The following is a 17,781-nucleotide window of genomic DNA, read 5'->3' as shown; positions in this document are numbered from 1 at the left end:
GCCAGGAGCACAATCCAGGTCTCCACGTGTGGCTACAAGCCAGCTACTTGTGCCATTACTGATGCCTCCCGGGGTGTGCCACCAGCAGGAAGCTGGACTTGAGAGTGGAGGCAGGACTCGGGCCCAAAGCACTGATAAGGGCTGCAGCCATCCCAATGGGCCAAAAGCCCACTCTGTTACTCCTAAAAGAATGACTCACTGACAGTGTTTAGTATAAAATCCAGTTTTAATCTATAACAAGTCGTTTACCCTCCTACCCATACCTCCTGCTGTACCCCGGGTTTTGGCCTCCTCTCTTCCCCTGAAGACTGAGGTATTGGCAAGAGCAGTTGCCCACTGCTGAGGGTCTTGGGGCAGAGCAGAAGTCACTGGCCTTTAGTGCGCTGTGGCTGCAGGGACAGAACCACTCAGGTGGGTCAGGTGAATGGGGATGAGACAGGGCCCAGCGGAGGAAGGCTGCTCTAGGAGACTCCCTGACTGGGGAGGGCGAGGGGTTTCTGTTTGTCTGAAGGCAGGAAATAGGAGCTAATGGAGTCCTGAACAAAGGTTATCTTTTAAATAGAGCATGGCGAGGGGAGCTGGTACCTCCTTAGCCACTGTTAACTTCCAGCGCCACCTGGACGAGGGGGAAGGCGCAGAAACAGAGAAACAGAAGTCCACAGTTCAGTCCCGGCCAGAGCAGCCCCCTCCCTTCCCCGCTGCGTGCAGGGGAAAGGCTGCAGGTGCGGGTGCCCCAGGGCCTGCTCTCTTCACTCAGCCTTCTTGGGCACTCTGCCCATCTTGGTGCGGATGTTTCGAAGCAGGAAGAAGGCAGCGGTGCTGGCTGCACAAACCAGCTCAGCCACCCAGAAGGCTGTGCCCCAGCTGTAGTGCTTGGCAATGGTGCTGAAGGGCAGCCCAGCCAGAAAGCCGCCCACTGTCAGGGAGAAGAGGAGAGCCTGAGCCATTGGTGATGCTACAGCCAGTGGGGCTCACAAGGCACAAGCCGGGGAGAGGCAGAGTCCAGGAGGTGGCACACTTACCATTGGCCATGAGTCCCACAATGGCATGAGAGGTGCCGCATAAGTTGGGAGGAGCACTCTCATTGGCTATGACTCCAAACAAGGCGATGGGGCCATATGAGGAGAAACCAAACACAGCTCCCAACACCAGGATCCAGAGCTGCAAGGGCAACATGAGGCCAGTCAGAAACCCCACCCCTGTCCGGAACAGTAACAAAGGGATAGTAAGTGACCCTCCTCCGCCCCTCCCCAGTACAACTGACCGCACAGAACCAGAGCAGCAGATGCCACACTGAGCCAACCCAAGGGCAGAGGCGGACCAGGGAAGCAGGTGCACAAGGCGACGCTGCCTATTCTCAGAATGCACACAAGCTGGACTGGCAAGGGGCAAAGCAGAGTGGGCAGACAGGGTGAGACAGACCAGGAGGAACCCAGAGATATCTTTAAGGCACCTCGTGCTCCGTAAAGCCTGTGAGCTCAGCGAGAGGGTGGAGAGCCGCAGTCCAGAAAGCTACCTCCTAGAGGAGCAGAGGGAGAGGAGAAAACCAGGCCAGAGTGGAGGAGAGGACTCAGAGGGCAGAGGAGGGAGACTGCGCTACAAACAGAACTCGGAGGGAAGTCAGGCAGAGAGGGCTGCCCAGGCTGGAGCCAGGGACAGGGAGACAGTCAGTGACCCTGCTTTCTCGCCTGTGCCTGCCATGGGCCTGGCCCTCCTTATTTACCTTGGGGGAGTCACTGGTCACCGTCACCCGGAAGAGGTACATGGACGCTGTCATGCCGGCCATCATGAGCAGCAACAGGCCATGGCGAGGGCTCCCGTACACGGACAGCCCCGCCTACGGGTACAGTGGCAGCAGCGTCAGGCCCGCGGAGCAGGGCAGAGAACCCTCACCCCTGGACTCTGACACAGCAGGCTCCTGGTGACAGGTCTTTGGCAATCCTGGGCAGCTCTGGAGGCCCTGGGACCTGCCCATTATGTTTTGAGGCCAAATTCCACAACATCCCTTCCTCAGCCTTGGGGCACGCTTGGGACACGTGCTGGGGAGCTGCCCCAAGGCTGCCCCCAAGCCCAGTTCTCCTGGGACTGTGGAGAGGCCGCCGGCTGGGCTGACATCAGCTAAAGCCCTTTCTCCACATCCCCAGGAAAGATAAGAGGAGCCTGGACCCACTGCCTCCTTATTACCCGGCCCACACCAGCAGCTGCCAACCTCTCTGCGCCCAGGGCTCCCATCTTCCCAGTGCCTGTCCCAGCCTTCTCCTTCCTGTCCCCTCTGTCCACTCACCTTGGCCATGGCCCGGTCTGACAGGAAGCCAGCTGCGATGCTGCCTACAAGGCCCCCGACCTCCAGGGCACTCATGTAGGAGCTACCTGCAGTGGGGAGTTGCGGGAAGAAGGAAAGGCAGGGGTTACACACTGGGTTGTCCTACAGTGGCTTAAATCCAGAGAGGTAGGGGTCCCTGAGAGTGGCTAGCCAGCCACTGCTGCCCGCATAGCGCTCGGCCTCAGGCAAAGAAAAGGGATCAGGGGGAGAGGACCTGCACATCGCCTCCTGCTGCGTATGCCCACCCCTGTGCCGACACCCCTCTTACCCACGAGGGCCGACTGCCCTTTCTCCTGGATAAGGAAGAACTGGCCCCAGTCGGTACAGCAGGTTTTTACTCCAAACACCACCAGGTAGCCAGTGGAGAGCACCCACAGGTAGGGGGAGAGCAGCAGCTCCTGCAGGGTGCTCTCCTCCTTCGAGGAGCCTGGAGGTGGGAAGAGGCTGGGCTCAGGCTCCTGCTGCCCTGCCCCTACCTGCACCCCACCATTCATTAACCTGCCAGGGGGGCAGAGTCCATGAGCACAGTCAGGACCTGCCTGAAGGGTATCCCCTCACGCCCCTGCCCTCTGCTCCCCGCCGGCCTCAATGAATGAAAGAGAAACCGAGGACCAGGGTAGAAGGAAGAAGGGACCCAGGCCAGGCCACTTGAGCGTAGGATGCTGTCCGGGCAGGAGTCACAGCACTGCCAGTTCTGCCCCTGGGGATGGAGTTTCATTTCCTTCCCACCTGACCTCCATCGCCACCCCTGCCCGTGGGCCAGTGCACTGCCAGACCCACGCGAGGCCCCCACGGAATTCCACCACGTGAATGACGAGTAGCAGTGCCCAGGGGTTGGCCTGGGTGGCAGCTCACCCTTCTTGCCCTTGGAGGGGGTGGGGTCCAGGTTGCGGAGTCCAACATCGGCAGGTTCATTGTGGATGAGCACGAGACAGAGGAAGGAGACAGCCACACACAGGGCCCCAGACAGCGCCAGCGTGCTGCGCCAGCTGTAGCTCTGGGCCAGGACAGTGGCCAGGATGGGGCCCAGCCCTCCAGCCAGGTTCATGCTGGTTGACAGGATGGCCCACCAAGTGCCAAACTGAGATGGCTCAAACCACTGTGGAGCAGAGGGGGACGGAGTAGGTGCCCAGCCTACAGCCCGTGTTGAGGGTAGGTAGGGGCAGGGGCAGACCCAGAAGCTCACATTACAGGGATGAGGGCAGGGCCAATTCCCTCATCTGCCACCTGATCCCACCACTCTCAGGCTCCTAAAATAGGAACTTGAGCTGGCTGAGAGCCCCGCCGAGACACCTGCCGCAGGGCGGAGAGGGGCGGGAGGTGGCGTGTAAGGGGGGTGCCTCAGGTACCTTCCATGCACACCCAGGCACTCACCTTCCGCAAGACCTTCCCGCAGGGGGGCCAGCCCAGCCCCTGGGCCAGGCCATTAAGGAACCAGAGAGCGGCGAAGACAGGGACCGCGGAGCTCCAGGAAAACACTATGTTGACCAGGCCGACCAGGAGCAGCCCGGAGGAGAAGAGCCAGCGGGCACTCATCTGGTCGGACAGCACGCCGCTCACAAACTTGCTGATGGCATAGGCTGCCGACTGGCTGCTGGTGATGAGCCCTGCAGGGGAGGGGAGCGGGCAGCAGGACACCTGAGGGGTTAGGGGCCAGGGCAGAGGCACGGGAGGGGTGGAGGAAGGCATGGGGTCAGGTGTGCACAGGTGCTGGGAGGGTGAGACAGGACCTTTCCCCGGGGGGAGCAGGAGGAGCCTGCCCTGGGGCCCTGCCGTCCCGGCCACCTCGACTACCTCAGCTACCTTGGCCACCTCTCCCGCCTCACCCTCAGCACTAGCCCCAGACTGACTCAGGAGTCCTCGACATCTTGGAGAGTTCTGGCTCGGCTGCCAGGACCAAGAAGGCAGCGGACGTGGAAGCTCCTCGCCCTGGGATCTGCATCCGCCTGATTTCCCACCTCACCGATGCCAACCCAAGGCCTCGAGCAGCTCTGTGGCCCCTTCCAAACATGAGGCCAGGGCTCAGGGCTCAGCCAGGAACTCGCTGCTCCAGAAGGGTATACCGCAGGCCAGGCCACATGAAGTCACTGCCGACCACCCAGTTCCCAGAGTTCACGATGGCGGCCGCCAGCACCCACCCTGCAGCCTCAGCGTGCACCCTCACTCCTGGGAACCGCCCTGCCCTCCAGGGGCACATGTCACGCACCAGGGAGGCAGCTCTCCTTAGCCCTTCACCTCTGAGCCGCGCCTCCGCCACGTGCCGACCGGCCCCGCCTCTGCCGTGCAGATACTCCACACGTGCTACACGCCTGCACACACACCGCGCTGCCACAAACACCCAAAGTGCCAGCGGCTTCTGTGTCCCTGAGCCCGCCACCCTGCCCCTCGGGGCTCACCCAGGTCATCCTTGTCCAGGGGGATCTCCTGCACCAGCGACGGCATGACAAAGGAGAAGGTCTTGCGGTTGAAGTAGTACAGGCTGTAGCCTCCGAACATGGCGGAGAAGATCACGGTGCGGTAATAGCCATAGCCCTGGGCCGCCATGGTAGGAAAGAGCAGGCCCTGGCAGCCAGGACGCGAGCCTCCGACCACAGCTCCTGCCTGTGGCTCTCGCGGTGCACAGATCTGCTGAGTTAGGTTTCTTCTGCTCCCTCCTCCACCCAGCCTCCCAGGCTCCCTTTATAGCCACCTCCTGGACAATCATTAAGCCTGGGGCGGCTCCTAGGGAACCCAGTGTCCTGAGGGAGACAGGAAAACAAGAGATTACCCAGGGCCAAACTGGGGGGCGGGGGGGTCCCAGAGGGAGGCATGCCCGCGAGCCAGTCCCGCAACCCAAGTCTCCGTCTCCCGTCTGTGCACCAGCTGTGATTAAGGAACAACCTAATTACTCTTGTCTGCAGGGACCCAGGGGAGGCAGGGGCTGGGTAGCGTGGCTGCCCTCTCTATCTGGCCCTGCTTCCCTGTTCACTCAGGACAGTCCAGGGCTCACTGGCTGCAAGAGATGCTCAGTTTCTCCACACACCTACCCGCACACAACCCACACACACCCCAAAACCCAGCTTACAGGGCTTCTGCAGCTGACCATGCACCCAGAAACTCCCACTGCCTAGCACTCAATGCGTCCTGCTCTGGCCGTGCCCCTGTGGATTCCCGAAGCCGTGGATCCCAGTCAACCCTATACATACTGTTTCTTCCTGTACCTACAAATCTCGGGGAAGTTGATAAATCAGGTGCACTAAGAGATGAGCAACAGTAGCTGATGATAAAATAGACTGATTATAGCAATGTGCTGTAATAAACAGGAGTTATTTATTTCTGGAAATTTCCATTTAATCTTTCTCAGCCTCGGTTGACCTCAGGTAACGAAACGGTGGGTAAGGGGGGGGCCCACTGAAGTTGCAGAATTGTAAACAGCGGGAACCCCCTCGCTCGGCCCCACGGTCACACGGAAAGCCCCACGAGAGGCTGCGGGCTGGCGCGGTTGCACACAGCTGCCTCGGGTCCCCATCGCCCTGCAACTCCGCTCTGGGCTTCCGCCCGCCTCTCTGCGGGCTGCGGCTCTGGTGTCCAGAGCGGGTGGGCAGGCCACCAGCTGGCTTCGGGCCGCAGCGCCCAGCTGCCCTGCTTCCCAGGGCCCGGCACCAGGCCCCGACTTTTCCGCTAGGCTGGGAAAGCAACTGGAGCAGAAGGCGTAGGCGCCGCGGAGCAGCGACCGCACGTAGCCTCCCGGGGGCCCCTGGTTGCTGGCGCCCGCGCTCCCCCTGCCAGGATCCGGCCGAGAGGCGAGGGCGCGGGGGGCCGCTGACGGCTCCTGGCACCTGCCCAGCCCCGGCGTCCTCAAGCTACCCAGGTCACCCGACTCCGGGGCTGCAGCCGCGGGGGCTGGAGTGCAGGCGGTGCGGAGGCCCCGGGGCGGGCGCTACAAAGGTGGGGGCATGCCTGGGTCCCCGGCAGCCCCCAGACCCAGAAACTGCCCCCCACCCCGGGAAAGGCAACCGCAGAAGCAGCCACTGGTCGTACCGGAAGTCAGGGGTCGCCCACAAAGGAACCCCGAGACCTTGAGACGCCCCGTCCTGCCCCGCCCTCAGGTGGCGCCCCTCCCCCTGCACGCCGCCCCCTACCTGAGTGGAGGCGGGAGCCCGAGCGGGATGGGGCGGGACCGGGGATGCGCATGCGCCGTCGGTGGGGCGGGCTCCGCGCGCTTCCTCGCGAGCCCCGGGCCGACTCCTCCCCCAGGGACGCGGGTTTCGTCCTGCCCGTCACGCTGGTCCCTAGGCGAGACAGCGCCGTCTAGCGGCTCTGCGTGGTGCGTCCACCGCCTAACTGCATCCTACATGGATCAGGTAAAAATCATTGTTCTTGAGCTGCTCAGACTGGGAAAAGTCTTGGTGAGGCCGATATTTTCTGTTTATTTTTTAAATTTTTATTTGAAAGTTAAGAGAGACACAGAGAGGAAAAACAGATTTTACATCCACTTATTTATTCCCCTAATTTTTATTTTTTAAAAATTTATTTATTTATTTGAAAGGCAGAATTAGAGGGATAGAGAGAAAGAGAGAGACCTTCCATTCCCTGGTTCACTACCCAGATGGCTGCAATGGCTGGGACTGGGCCAGGCAGGAGCCAAGAGTGTGGCACTCCATCTGGGTCTCCCACACAGGTGGCAGGGGCCCAAGCACTCGGGTCATCTTCTGCAGCTTTCCCAGGCAAAGTAGTAGGAAGTTATGCAGCCGGTACTAGAACCAGCATTCATATGGGGTGCCTGCGTTGCTGGTGGCGGCCTAAACTGCTGTGCCACAGCGTTGGCCCCAGTATTTTCCGCTTTTTTAAAAAGATATATTGATTTGTTTGAAAGGCACAGAGACTGACAGAGTTTGCATCCATTGGTTCACTCCCAAATGGCCCCCATAGCCCAGACTAGGCCAGGCTGAAGCCAGGAGCTCGTAACTCCAGGTCTCCCACCCAGGCAGCAGAAACCCAAGTACTTGGGCCATCCTCTGCTGCCTCCCAGTCGCGTTCGCTAGATCAGAAGCAGAGCAGCCAGGACTGGGACCGTACTCCTATACGGAATGAGAGACAGGCAAGGAGGGGCCCTCCCTGCTCATCCTGGACCCCTGCACTCCAGCGCTGACACCTTGGGCAGTCTCAGGTCCCAGTTTCTTAGCAACCTCATCAAACTCAGCAGCTGATTCAGACATGAGCTCAGAGAATTCAGATAAGAATTCGCCACAACAACATGGCTTTTGCCTTTTAAGCCAGAACTCTTGAGAGTAGCAGGCCTCTGATATAGGAGACTTGCTGAGCCGCTACAGATGCTAGCCGGAAGGACGGACCTGCCCTGGGAGAAGTTCCTGCAGCCGCCAGCAGCAAGGGTAGGGAGCACTGGGTCTAAAAAGCTGGATTATTTTACAGTGGAATTTGGGGAAAAGAAAGTGTAAATTGTGTACAGTGACTATGGGGCCGGCGCTGTGGCTTAGCAGATAAAGCCGCCGCCTGCAGTGCCGGCATCCAATATGGGCACCAGTTCTAGTCCACCGGTTCTAGTCCTGGCTGCTCCTCTTCCGATCCAGCTCTCTACTATGGCCTGGGAAAGCAGTGAAAAATGGCCCAAATCCTTGGGCCCCTGCACCTGCACAGGAGACCCGGAAGAAGCTCCTGGCTCCTGGCTTTGGATCAGCGCAGCTCTGGCTGTTGTGGCCAATTGGGGAGTGAACCAGCGGATGGAAGACCTCTCTCTCTCTCTCTCTCTCTGCCTCTCCTTCTCTCTCTGTGTAACTCTGACTTTCAAATAAATAAATAAGTCTTTAAAAGAATTGTGTACAGTGTCTACAGTGTCTGTAGGTAATGTTACTGGCGATGGGTGGGCGAGGTTCTTGTCTTCGCGCAAGAAAGAATTCAGGGGTGAGACAGAGAGCAGTGTAAGCACAGTAGCAAGGTGTTCTGGGCTAGGGCATCCGTCAGAACGAATGGTACAGAATCTGAGAGACAGTGCCCAGGCTCTCAGACCCGGGAGAGCAAGGCTCCATGGTTCTATGGAGAGAACACTCCCGGCAGGCCAGGCGGGCGGCTCAGCGGAGAGTGGAGAGCTGGGTGTAGGACATCTAAGGGAAAGGGGTGCAGTCCTCCCCCCACCCCGGTTCTCCTTCCCCTCCTCCTCCTCCTCCAGGACAGGGGTTTGCGGAGTGTGAATCAGGTGAAATTCCCCCCAAGCTTTCACTCCTCAGCTGTCAGGCCGGGGAGCCCACCTGGCGCAGGGCAGAAGGGCTGCCCCCTGCGGGCCTGCCTTGGACGGGGCTGTGAGGGTTTTGTCGCTCCGTGTCATCAGCCGGGTAACACGCCTGGTGCTGAGGGAGAGGATTCCCCTGGGGAGCTTCCCTCGGGGAAGGCTGAGACCCCTGCAGAGGCGTGGGTGCGCTTTGTGGTGTGAAATACTGGGCTGCTTCCAAGGGGAGCTTCTGCAGCTGCCGCGTTCTCCCTGGGCCCCCTCACACGCAGAGGATAATTCCTAGCTTCCTACCTAACACCAAGAGGGGCTGGATGTCCAAAAAAGGGCAAAGTTTTGTGATGGGGACAATCTATAAGGAGAAATATTTCTTGGTTCCAGATTGGTTGGAGTTGTAGGCAGAATGAGATGGTACCTTGATGGCCAACTCGCTGAGATTTTTTAAAAAAAAAGATTTATTTATTTATTTGAAAGGCAGAGTTACAGAGAGACAGAGGCAGAGCAAGAGAGAGAAGTCTTCCATCTGCTGGTTCACTCCCCAAATAGCTACAAAGGCTGGAGCTGGACCAATCTGAAGCCAGGAGCCAGGAACTTCTTCCAGGTCTCCCATGCAGGCGCAGGGACCCAAGCACTTGGGCCATCTTCTACTGCCTTCCCAGGCCATAGCAGAGTTGGATCAAAAGTGGAGCAGCTGGGACATGAACCAGCACCCATATGGGATGCCAGCACTGCAGACGGCAGCTTTACCTGCTATGCCACAGGGCTGGCCCCTTGTTGAGATTTTTTAAAATATTTATTTTTATTTTGAAAAGCAGAGTGACAGAGAGGGAGAAACAGAGAGAAAGAGATCCTCCATACACTGGTTCACTCCCCAAATAGCCACAACAGCTGAGTCAGGGCCAGGCTGAAGCCAGAAGCCTGGAACTCCCTGTGGGTCTCTCACATAGGAGCAGGGACCTTAAGTCATTGTCCGTGGCGTTCCCAGGTGCATTAGCCGGGAGCTGGAGCTGGAGTGTAACAGGTGGGGCTGGAACTGGCAGCAGCCAGTAGCCCTAACACCTGCCACCGTCCCTGGGGTTTTGAGTTGAAATTTCAGTACACGAATGGTTGCTCTTGTTGGTCTGGCTTGAAGATGTTAGCTGATGATTTGTCTCCTCTCTCCTCCCCGCCATCCTTTGCCTTTGTAATTAAATTTAGACATGGGGGAGGGGGCTGGCGCTGTGGCGTAGTGGGTTAGGCAGCCACCTGTGATGCCCGCATCCCATATGGATGCTGATTTGATGCCCTGCTGCTTCCTGCTAATACGCCTGGGAAAGCAGCAAAGGATGGCCCGAGAGCTTGGGCCCCTGCAGCCACATGGAAGACCATGGATCTCAAGTTCTTGGGTATCTCAAATGTGTGGGCCAAGTACCAGATGGTCTCTCAAGTACTTGGGCCCCTGCCACCTGCTGGGAGACCTAAAGGGAGTTCCAGCCTTCAGGCTTTTAAGGAGTGAATCAGTGGGTGGAAGCTCTCTTTCTCTCTCTCTCTCTCTCTCTCTCTCTCTCTTTCTCTCTCTTTCTTTCACATGCAGTGTGCCTTCAAATAAATGCATAAAAGGGCCAGCACTGTAGCTTCAGATCGGCACAGCTCCAGCTGTTGCGGCCATTTGGGGAGTGAACCCACGGAAGGAGGACCTTTCTGTCTATCTCTCTCACTGTCTGTAACTCTACCTCTCAAATTAAAAAAAAAAAAAGCTTTATGTATTTACTTGAAAGTCAGAGTTATACACACACACACACACACACACAAAGAAAGAGAGAGAGAGAGAGAGAGAGAGAGAGGTCTTCCATTCGCTGGTTCACTCCCGAGGTGACCACAACTGCCAGAGCTGAGCCAATCCGAAGCCGGGAGCCAGGAGCTTCTTCTGGGTCTCCCGTGTGGGTGCAGGGGCCCAAGGACTTGGGCCATCTTCTACTGCTTTCCCAGGCCATAGCAGAGAGCTGGATTGGAAGTGGAGCAGCCAGGACCAGAACCGGTGCCCATGTGGGATGCCGGCGCTGCAGGCGGCAGCTTACCCTACTCTGCACAACACAGGGCCTCAGAATCAGTTCCTCCAGCCTTCACACGCTGCCTCCGGGCACTTCAGGAGGTGGATGAGAAGCAGAGTAGCCGGGTCGTGAACGCTCCAGTGTGGGATACAGGCCTCCCACGTGGCAGCTTCCCTGTGTCCCGCAGTGCCCGCCGCAGCACAGACACTGTTTACAGACTTAAGGACTTTGAGCCCAGGGGAGTGAAACACTCAACCCTGTTTGCTAACATTTTGTTTGCCATGGAGGAGCACTAGATGGCGGGGCAGAGGTGGACAGATCCTTGATTCCACTGTGCGGCACTCAGATCTGACTCGAGTGAGAACGGGGAGTCCCCTGGCGCAGGCAGGTCACAGAGATCCTGCCTCTGCCACTGCTGCAGCTGGCTGGCTAGGCAGGGCAGGGACCGGGGCGCAGCCAGCCAGAGCCAGAAGCCGGAGACAGGGCAAGGGCCCTGCAGACATTCCGGAAGTAGAGTCTAACATGGCATCAACCCGAGCAGCACCAGTTAAGTCCAACCGCAACCCCGGTTCACCCACAATTCCTGCTAAGTTGTCGCATTTCAGCTTCCACAGCAAAGCAGGGACTGCATAACCCACCCTAACATGGCTGTGGGCGTGAATGAACGTAGGTCACCGTGGTCAGCACAGAGCAGGGATGCCGGAGCTAGTTGCTCAGTCTTCTCCCTTTTTAAAGCTTTTATTTATTTGAGAGGGCCCCAAGCACTTAGGCCATCTTCCACTGCTTTCCCAGGCACACTAGCAGGGAGCTGGATTGGAACTGGAGCAGCCAGGACCTAAACTGGCACTGCAGGCAGAGGCTTAGCCCACTATGCCACAGCGCTGGCCTGCTCAGTTCTATTTCTCAAGAAAGTTAAAGAAAAGAAATGAGAAGGGAATCTCAAAAAAGGAAGGCAGAGGCCGGCGCCGCGGCTCACTAGGCTAATCCTCTGCCTGCGGCACCGGCACACCGGGTTCTAGTCCCGGTCGGGGTGCCGGATTCTTTCCCAGTTGCCCCTCTTCCAGGCCAGCTCTCTGCTGTGGCCAGGGAGGGCAGTGGAGGATGACCAGGAGAAGCACCTGGCTCCTGCCTTTGGATCAGTATGGTGCGCCGGCCGCGGCGACCATTGGAAGGTGAACCAATGGCAAAGGAAGACCTTTCTCTCTGTCTCTCTCTCTCTCTCACTGTCCACTCTGCCTGTCAAAAAATAAAAAATAAAAAAAAAAAGGAAGGCAGACTTCATTAAGGATGATAAAAGCGACTTTGAGGGAGCTTTAAATCATAATACAGGCCAGAAAAGAGGCTATGTATGATTTGATACTTTCAAAATGTCAACCCTTTTCAAATTCACTTGCAGTTTTTTTGGTTTCCTTTTTTTTTTTTTTTTTTTAGCAGCATAGAAAACCTTATCCATTGGTTCACTCCCCAGATGCATACAACAGCTAGGGATGGGCCAGGTCAGAGAGCTGAAAACTCACCCCAGATGTCCCACGTTGGGAGCAGGTACTACCTGAGCTGTTACCAGGCCTCCCAGGGTCCACATCGGCAAGAAGCTGGAATCTGGAGCCAGAGCCAGGCATTGATGCCGGCTACTCCACTGTGGGACACTGGAATCCTAACCAGCATTTTAACCACCAGGCCAAATGGCTGCCCCTCACTTGGCGTTCTTAAGTAATTCTAACAAAAATCCCAACTGGATGTCTACAAAGCTGACAGAATTGTGTTAAAGATCAGCTGGAGAGGGGCCAGCGTTTTGACATGGTGGATTAAACTGCCATCTGCAGCGCCAGCATTCCATATGGGCACTGGTTTGAGTCCCGATTGCTCCTCTTACAATCCAGCTCCCTGCTAACGAGCCTGGGAAAGCAGTGGAAGATGGCCCAAGTGCTTGGGCCCCTGCACCCATGTAGGAGACCTAGAAGCAGCTTCTGGCTCCTGGCTTTGGATCAACCCAGCTTTGGTCGTTGTGGCCATTTGGAGAGTGAACCAGTGGATGGAAGCTCTCTCTCTCTCTCTCTCTGTCTCTCCCTCTCTCTATAACTGCCTTTCAAATAAATAAAAGATAAATCTTTAAAAAAAGGGGGGGGGGGAATGGTCATCTGGAGAAATAACCATTGGAATAAGAAATTTGAATTAAAAAGAAAAGAAGAGAGAAAAGAATTTCCACTGCCAAGTAATTCTAAAGGTATGGTAATTATAACTGTGTGGTTTAGAGCATAGGAGTAAAGTGTATCAGAAACAGGGGCTGGCGTTATGGCTCAGCAGGTTCCACATCAGAGCACCAGTGTGGTTTGAGTCCCATCTGCTCCGCTTCGATCTAACTCCCTACCAGTGCATCCGGGAAGGTAGCTGAAGGTGGCCCAAATCCTTGGGTCTCTGACACCCACATGAGAGACCCAGATGGAGTTCCAGGCTCCTGGCTTCGACTGTTGAGGGCATTTGGAGAGTGAACCAGCAGATGGAAGACCTTGTTCTCCCTCTCTCTCTGCCTTTCAAATAAATAACTCCTTTTTTTAAAAAAAGTTGTACTACAAACAAACCTTTTCATGTGTGATTTTTAACAATGACCAAGAAAACACCACAAATCAATGGGGAGGGGTAGGATGGATTCATTAATAAATGTTGTAAGATAATCATCCAGCTATTTAGAAAAAAAATCGATTTAGATCTCTACTGCACATCCCACACAGAGTAAATCCCAGATAAAGGGTGCCGTTTAGGAAATAAAACCACTAAGTTAGTCTCTGGGTGAGGAAGTACTTTCCGATCTTGAAAACAGTTGAAGAAATCACCCAAGAACACAATAGATTTGACAACATGAAAAGATAATGATAATAATAAAGATGTCTCTGAAGGGATGTACACGGTGCGGGCTGTGGGCCTCCAGCCCCAAGCCACAGTCAGAAGTGGGAGGAAGGGTGGGGTCCCTGTCAATCGTGCACCCAGCCGTGGCTGCGCTCCTGGAGAACGGGAGCCAGTGCCCTCGTGCCTTTGGGGTAGGGGTCAAGGGCACTAGAGGAAGCCCAGGTACAGGGACAAGAGATAAGGCAGGAGCGAGTTTCTAGGTCAGCAGCTCACTGTCTCTCAGCAGTACCCGGCAGGGCCTGTGGCTGGCCGTGTTGATCTTTAGGGCGGAAGACAGCTGCCAACTCAGTGTCAACAGGCCCGGGTGTAGGTTTGCAACACAGGGGGAGGTAGACTGGCTGAATCCGAGCCTTTACTTTGCTGCCGTAAAACCTGAAAGCAGAGAGAGTGTCAGCGTGGAAAGCAGCTCCCAGCGTGGGGGCTGCACTACTTTGGAAGATGTTAACACCAGAACAATTGCTGCTGTGCGAGTACATTTCACACCCCTCCTCTCAACTCAAGCCTCATCCATCAGGAAGTGCACATGCTAGACATGAGCTTGATGTGTTTCCTTGAATCGGAGAGGGAGAGGGAGGGAGGGAGGGAGGGAGGGAAAGAGAGAGAACTCTCCCATCTGTGGTTCATTTTGCAAGTGCTCACAACAGCGGCGGCTGGGGCAGGCAAAAGCTAGGAGTCAGGAATGCAATCTGAGTCTTCCACAGTGGTGCCAGGAACAAAGGACTTGAGCCATCGTCTGCTGCCTCCCAGGGTTCACGTTTGCAGGAAGGTGGGGTCAGAAGCAGAGCCAGGACTTGAACCCAGGCACTGCAATATGGGATGCTGGTGTCCCGAGCTCTGCTCTGCTGAACGCCAGCCCCGGGAGTTTTAGCTGTTCATCAGAAGTCCACCAGCCAAGGAGATGTGAGCTCAGGAGGGAGAAGTCTAGACAGGAAAGAAATTGTTATAAGATGCTGAAAAATTGAACCCTATGTAATAGACAAGGCAGACTGGTGGGTCAAGAAGTTAAAATCAACATATAAATACTTTCAGAAATATAAAGCAGGAGTCATGAAACTCTTATGAAGGTCATCAAGGTTGCTTCGCTTCTAGTAATGTCAGATTAGCCTTGTTTCAGGCTGGTCTTCCTGCCAACAAATAGAACAACTGATCCACATATAAGATCACTGTCCGGAGGTCTCAGAGAGCTGCCAAAGCAGCAAGTTATCAATTAACATTTGTACTTAACTATTTTTTTAAAAGATTTATTTATATACTTGAAAGTCAGAGTTACATAGAGATAAGGAGAGGCAGAGAGAGAGAGGTCTTCCATCTGCTGGTTCACTCCCCAAATGGCCGCAACGGCCGGAGCTGCGCCGATCCGAAGCCAGGAGCCTGGAGCTTCCTCTGGTCTCCCATGCAGGTGCAGGGGCCCAAGCACTTGGGCCATCTTCCACCGCTTTCCCTGGCCATAGCAGAGAGCTGGATCAGAAGTTGAGCAGCTGGGACTCAAACCAGCCCCCATATGGGATGCCGGCACTGCAGGTGACAGCTTTACCCGCTACACCACAGTGTTGGCCCCTGTACTTAACTATTACAATTAACAAAATCACCCCAGAATCCAGTCACTTAAACCAATCACGAATGTCTTATAGCACACGAGTCAGCGGGGTCAGCGGGGCCTTGATGTTGTGTCTGCAGGCGGGGGGCCTGGTGCCTGGCTGATCTCAGACAGGCCCAGAGGAGACGAAGTGCGTGCTCCCTGTGGTCTTGCGTCATCCTGCAGAGAAGCGCGAGCTCCTTCTCACGGCAGGGGTCTGAGGAAGAACTGAAGCCTGCAAGCATCTTGGGGCCTCGTTCCAGATGGTTCAGCTTGCTTCTGTTGGCCAAGGCAGGCTACAGGACCACCGAGACTTGAAGGAAGGGGAGACAGGACCACCGAGACTTGAAGGAAGGGGAGACGGGCTCCACATGTGGAACCACTTTGTTAGGGGGCTGGTGTTGTGGCGCAGCAGGTTAATCTGCTTGCGACGCCTGCATCCCACATTAGAGTGCCAATTTGAGTCCTGGCTACTCTGCCTCAGATCCAGCTCCCCGCTAATGTGCCTGGGAAAGCAGCAGATGGTGGCCCAAGTACTTAGGTCCCCACCACCCATGTGGGAGACTCAGATGGAGTTCCTGGCTCAGACCTTGCTGAGGGGTGAACCAGCACGTGAAAGATCTCTGTCTTTCCCTCTCCCTCTCTGTTAATCTTTCAAATAAATTTTTAAAAACCCTTAAAAAAACTATTAGAGCGCCGGCACCACGGCTCACTAGGCTAATCCTCCGCCTTGTGGTGCCGGCACACCGGGTTCTAGTCTTGGTCAGGGCGCCGGATTCTGTCCCGGTTGCCCCTCTTCCAGGCCAGCTCTCTGCTGTGGCCAGGGAATGCAGTGGAGGATGGCCCAGGTGCTTGGGCCCTGCACCCCATGGGAGACCAGGAGAAGCACCTGGCTCCTGCCTTTGGATCAGTGTGGTGCGCCGGCCGCGGCGGCCATTGGAGGGTGAACCAAGGGCAAAAGGAAGACCTTTCTCTCTGTCTCTCTCTCACTGTCCACTCTGCCTGTCAAAAAAAAAAAAAAAAAAAAAAAAAAAAAAAAAAAAAAACCAAACAACAACAAAAACCTATTAGAGCAATTTGAGCAAATTCGGTGGGAAGCAATGTCCCATTTGCCCCTGCTTCCACACACTCGCAGCCTCTCCTACTGTATTATCACTACAACGAAATACCCAATACAGGCTACTGCTGTAAAGTAAAAAGGCTTATTTGGCTCAGAGTCCTGGAGATTTGAGACCAAGGCCTTGGCATAAGATGATAGGAACCTCACTGTGATGGTCTCACAAGGGCAGGATCACATGTGGGAGGAAGAGACTACACCCGGACACAGGAAGCCAGAAAATGGTGTAGGAGTTGGGCTCACTCTCTTAGCAACGTGCTCTGGAGAGAGCTCGGCGGTCCCACAGGAGGGAGCTTAATGCCTTGCAAGTGCACTCCCAGTGACCTAAGGACCTCCACAGGGCCCAACTTTTTTTTTTTTTTTTTTTAAGATTTTTATTTGAAGGGTAGAGCTACAGAGAGGCAGAGAGAGAGAGAGAGAGAGAGTTCTATCTGCCAATTCATTCCCCAAATAGCTGCAATGTCCAAAGCTAGACCAATCTGAAGCCAGGAGCTTTCTCTGGGTCTCCCATGTGGTTGCAGGGGCCCAAGGACTTGGACTGTCCTCCGCTGCTTTCCCAGGCTCAATAGCAGAGAGCTGGATCGGAAGTGGAACAGCCAGTACTTGAACTGGCGCCCTTATGGGATGCTGACACTGCAGGCGGAGGCCTTACCTGCTACACCTCAGCGCCAGCCCTTGAGGTCCATCACCTCTCAGCACCACCACACTAGGGTCCAAGGTCCCAACAGCTGAGCTCTGGGGGACACACGGAAACCACGTGCAATCCAGAGCGGCCTCTCTCAGGGCCCTGCACAGGCGTGATCTGCTTACAACGATCCACGAAGCTACACTGGCGCTGCCCAGTCTGCATTTTACATTACTGTCCACTCTTGGTGCTGGATGGCCTGCGGATTTTGTCAAATGACACATACCCTCCACCATAACTGTCACACAGACCTTTGGATGACAGTGAAGTACGGGCTCACCACCCTGGGGGAGGCTGAGCGTGTGGGAGTTACATGGGGACACTCTGTACTGCTGAATTCAAAACTGCGCTCAGCCATCTATTATTAAGGTTCAAAACTTGTCTAACCTGTCCAGTCTTCAGAGTAAAAAATGACCTCCGTCATCATTAAATATATACTCAACTGCTTGGATATGTAAATGACTCAAGACAGTTTTACCTACCTTGGGAAAATAGGGAGCTGAGCCACGGAGGTGAATCTCTATTATGTTCCTGTGGCAGATTACAAAGAGGTCGTCCTCAGACCAACTGCCCAGCCTCTGTGCACTGCCTTATTACCTTGGGAATGGACGCTACCTAAGAATGTCTGGCAGGTAGAAGTCCAAATAATGGTAGAGGGAAAACAGAACCAAAATTTTATTTTCATGAAAAAAATATATAAATCTCAACTAAGTCCAGAATGTTAACAATCTTTTGAAAGGTAACCTAAAATTTTATTTGAGGGGCCAGTGTTGTGGTGTAGCAAGTAAAGCCACTGCCTGTGATGCCAGCATCTCACGTGGCTGCTGGTTCGTGTCCCGGCTGCTGCATTTCCAATCCAACACCCTGCTAATGGCCTGGGAAAAACAGCAGAAGATGGTTCAAGTACTTGGGGCCGTCCCACC

At 55.4% G+C, this 17,781-nt stretch overlaps 1 protein-coding gene across 15 annotated transcripts; it reads right to left on the bottom strand.

Annotated features, from left to right (window-relative positions):
* Window positions 1–207: 207 nt before the first annotated feature.
* On the bottom strand, window positions 208–6,557 carry SLC37A4 (solute carrier family 37 member 4). Of its 15 annotated transcripts, none has more exons than XM_008250494.4 (10): window positions 6,445–6,557; window positions 4,720–5,061; window positions 3,698–3,930; window positions 3,179–3,422; window positions 2,592–2,750; window positions 2,285–2,370; window positions 1,724–1,837; window positions 1,454–1,519; window positions 1,023–1,161; window positions 208–938 (listed from the first exon to the last, which is right to left on the bottom strand). In XM_008250494.4, the coding sequence occupies exons 2-10, from the start codon at window positions 4,865–4,867 to the stop codon at window positions 838–840; spliced, it is 1,290 nt and encodes a 429-aa protein (XP_008248716.2). In that variant the 5' UTR covers window positions 4,868–5,061; window positions 6,445–6,557; the 3' UTR covers window positions 208–837. The 15 variants fall into 15 exon arrangements, with proteins under 15 accessions (XP_008248716.2, XP_002722753.2, XP_069935552.1 ...); XM_002722707.5 differs by having other exon boundaries at window positions 208–916; XM_070079451.1 differs by having other exon boundaries at window positions 208–616.
* Window positions 6,558–17,781: the final 11,224 nt, after the last annotated feature.

This window comes from Oryctolagus cuniculus, chromosome 1 (assembly GCF_964237555.1).
Source record: "Oryctolagus cuniculus chromosome 1, mOryCun1.1, whole genome shotgun sequence".
Classification (NCBI taxonomy): Eukaryota; Metazoa; Chordata; class Mammalia; order Lagomorpha; family Leporidae; genus Oryctolagus; species Oryctolagus cuniculus.
This window is presented reverse-complemented; position numbering and strand designations above follow the sequence as displayed.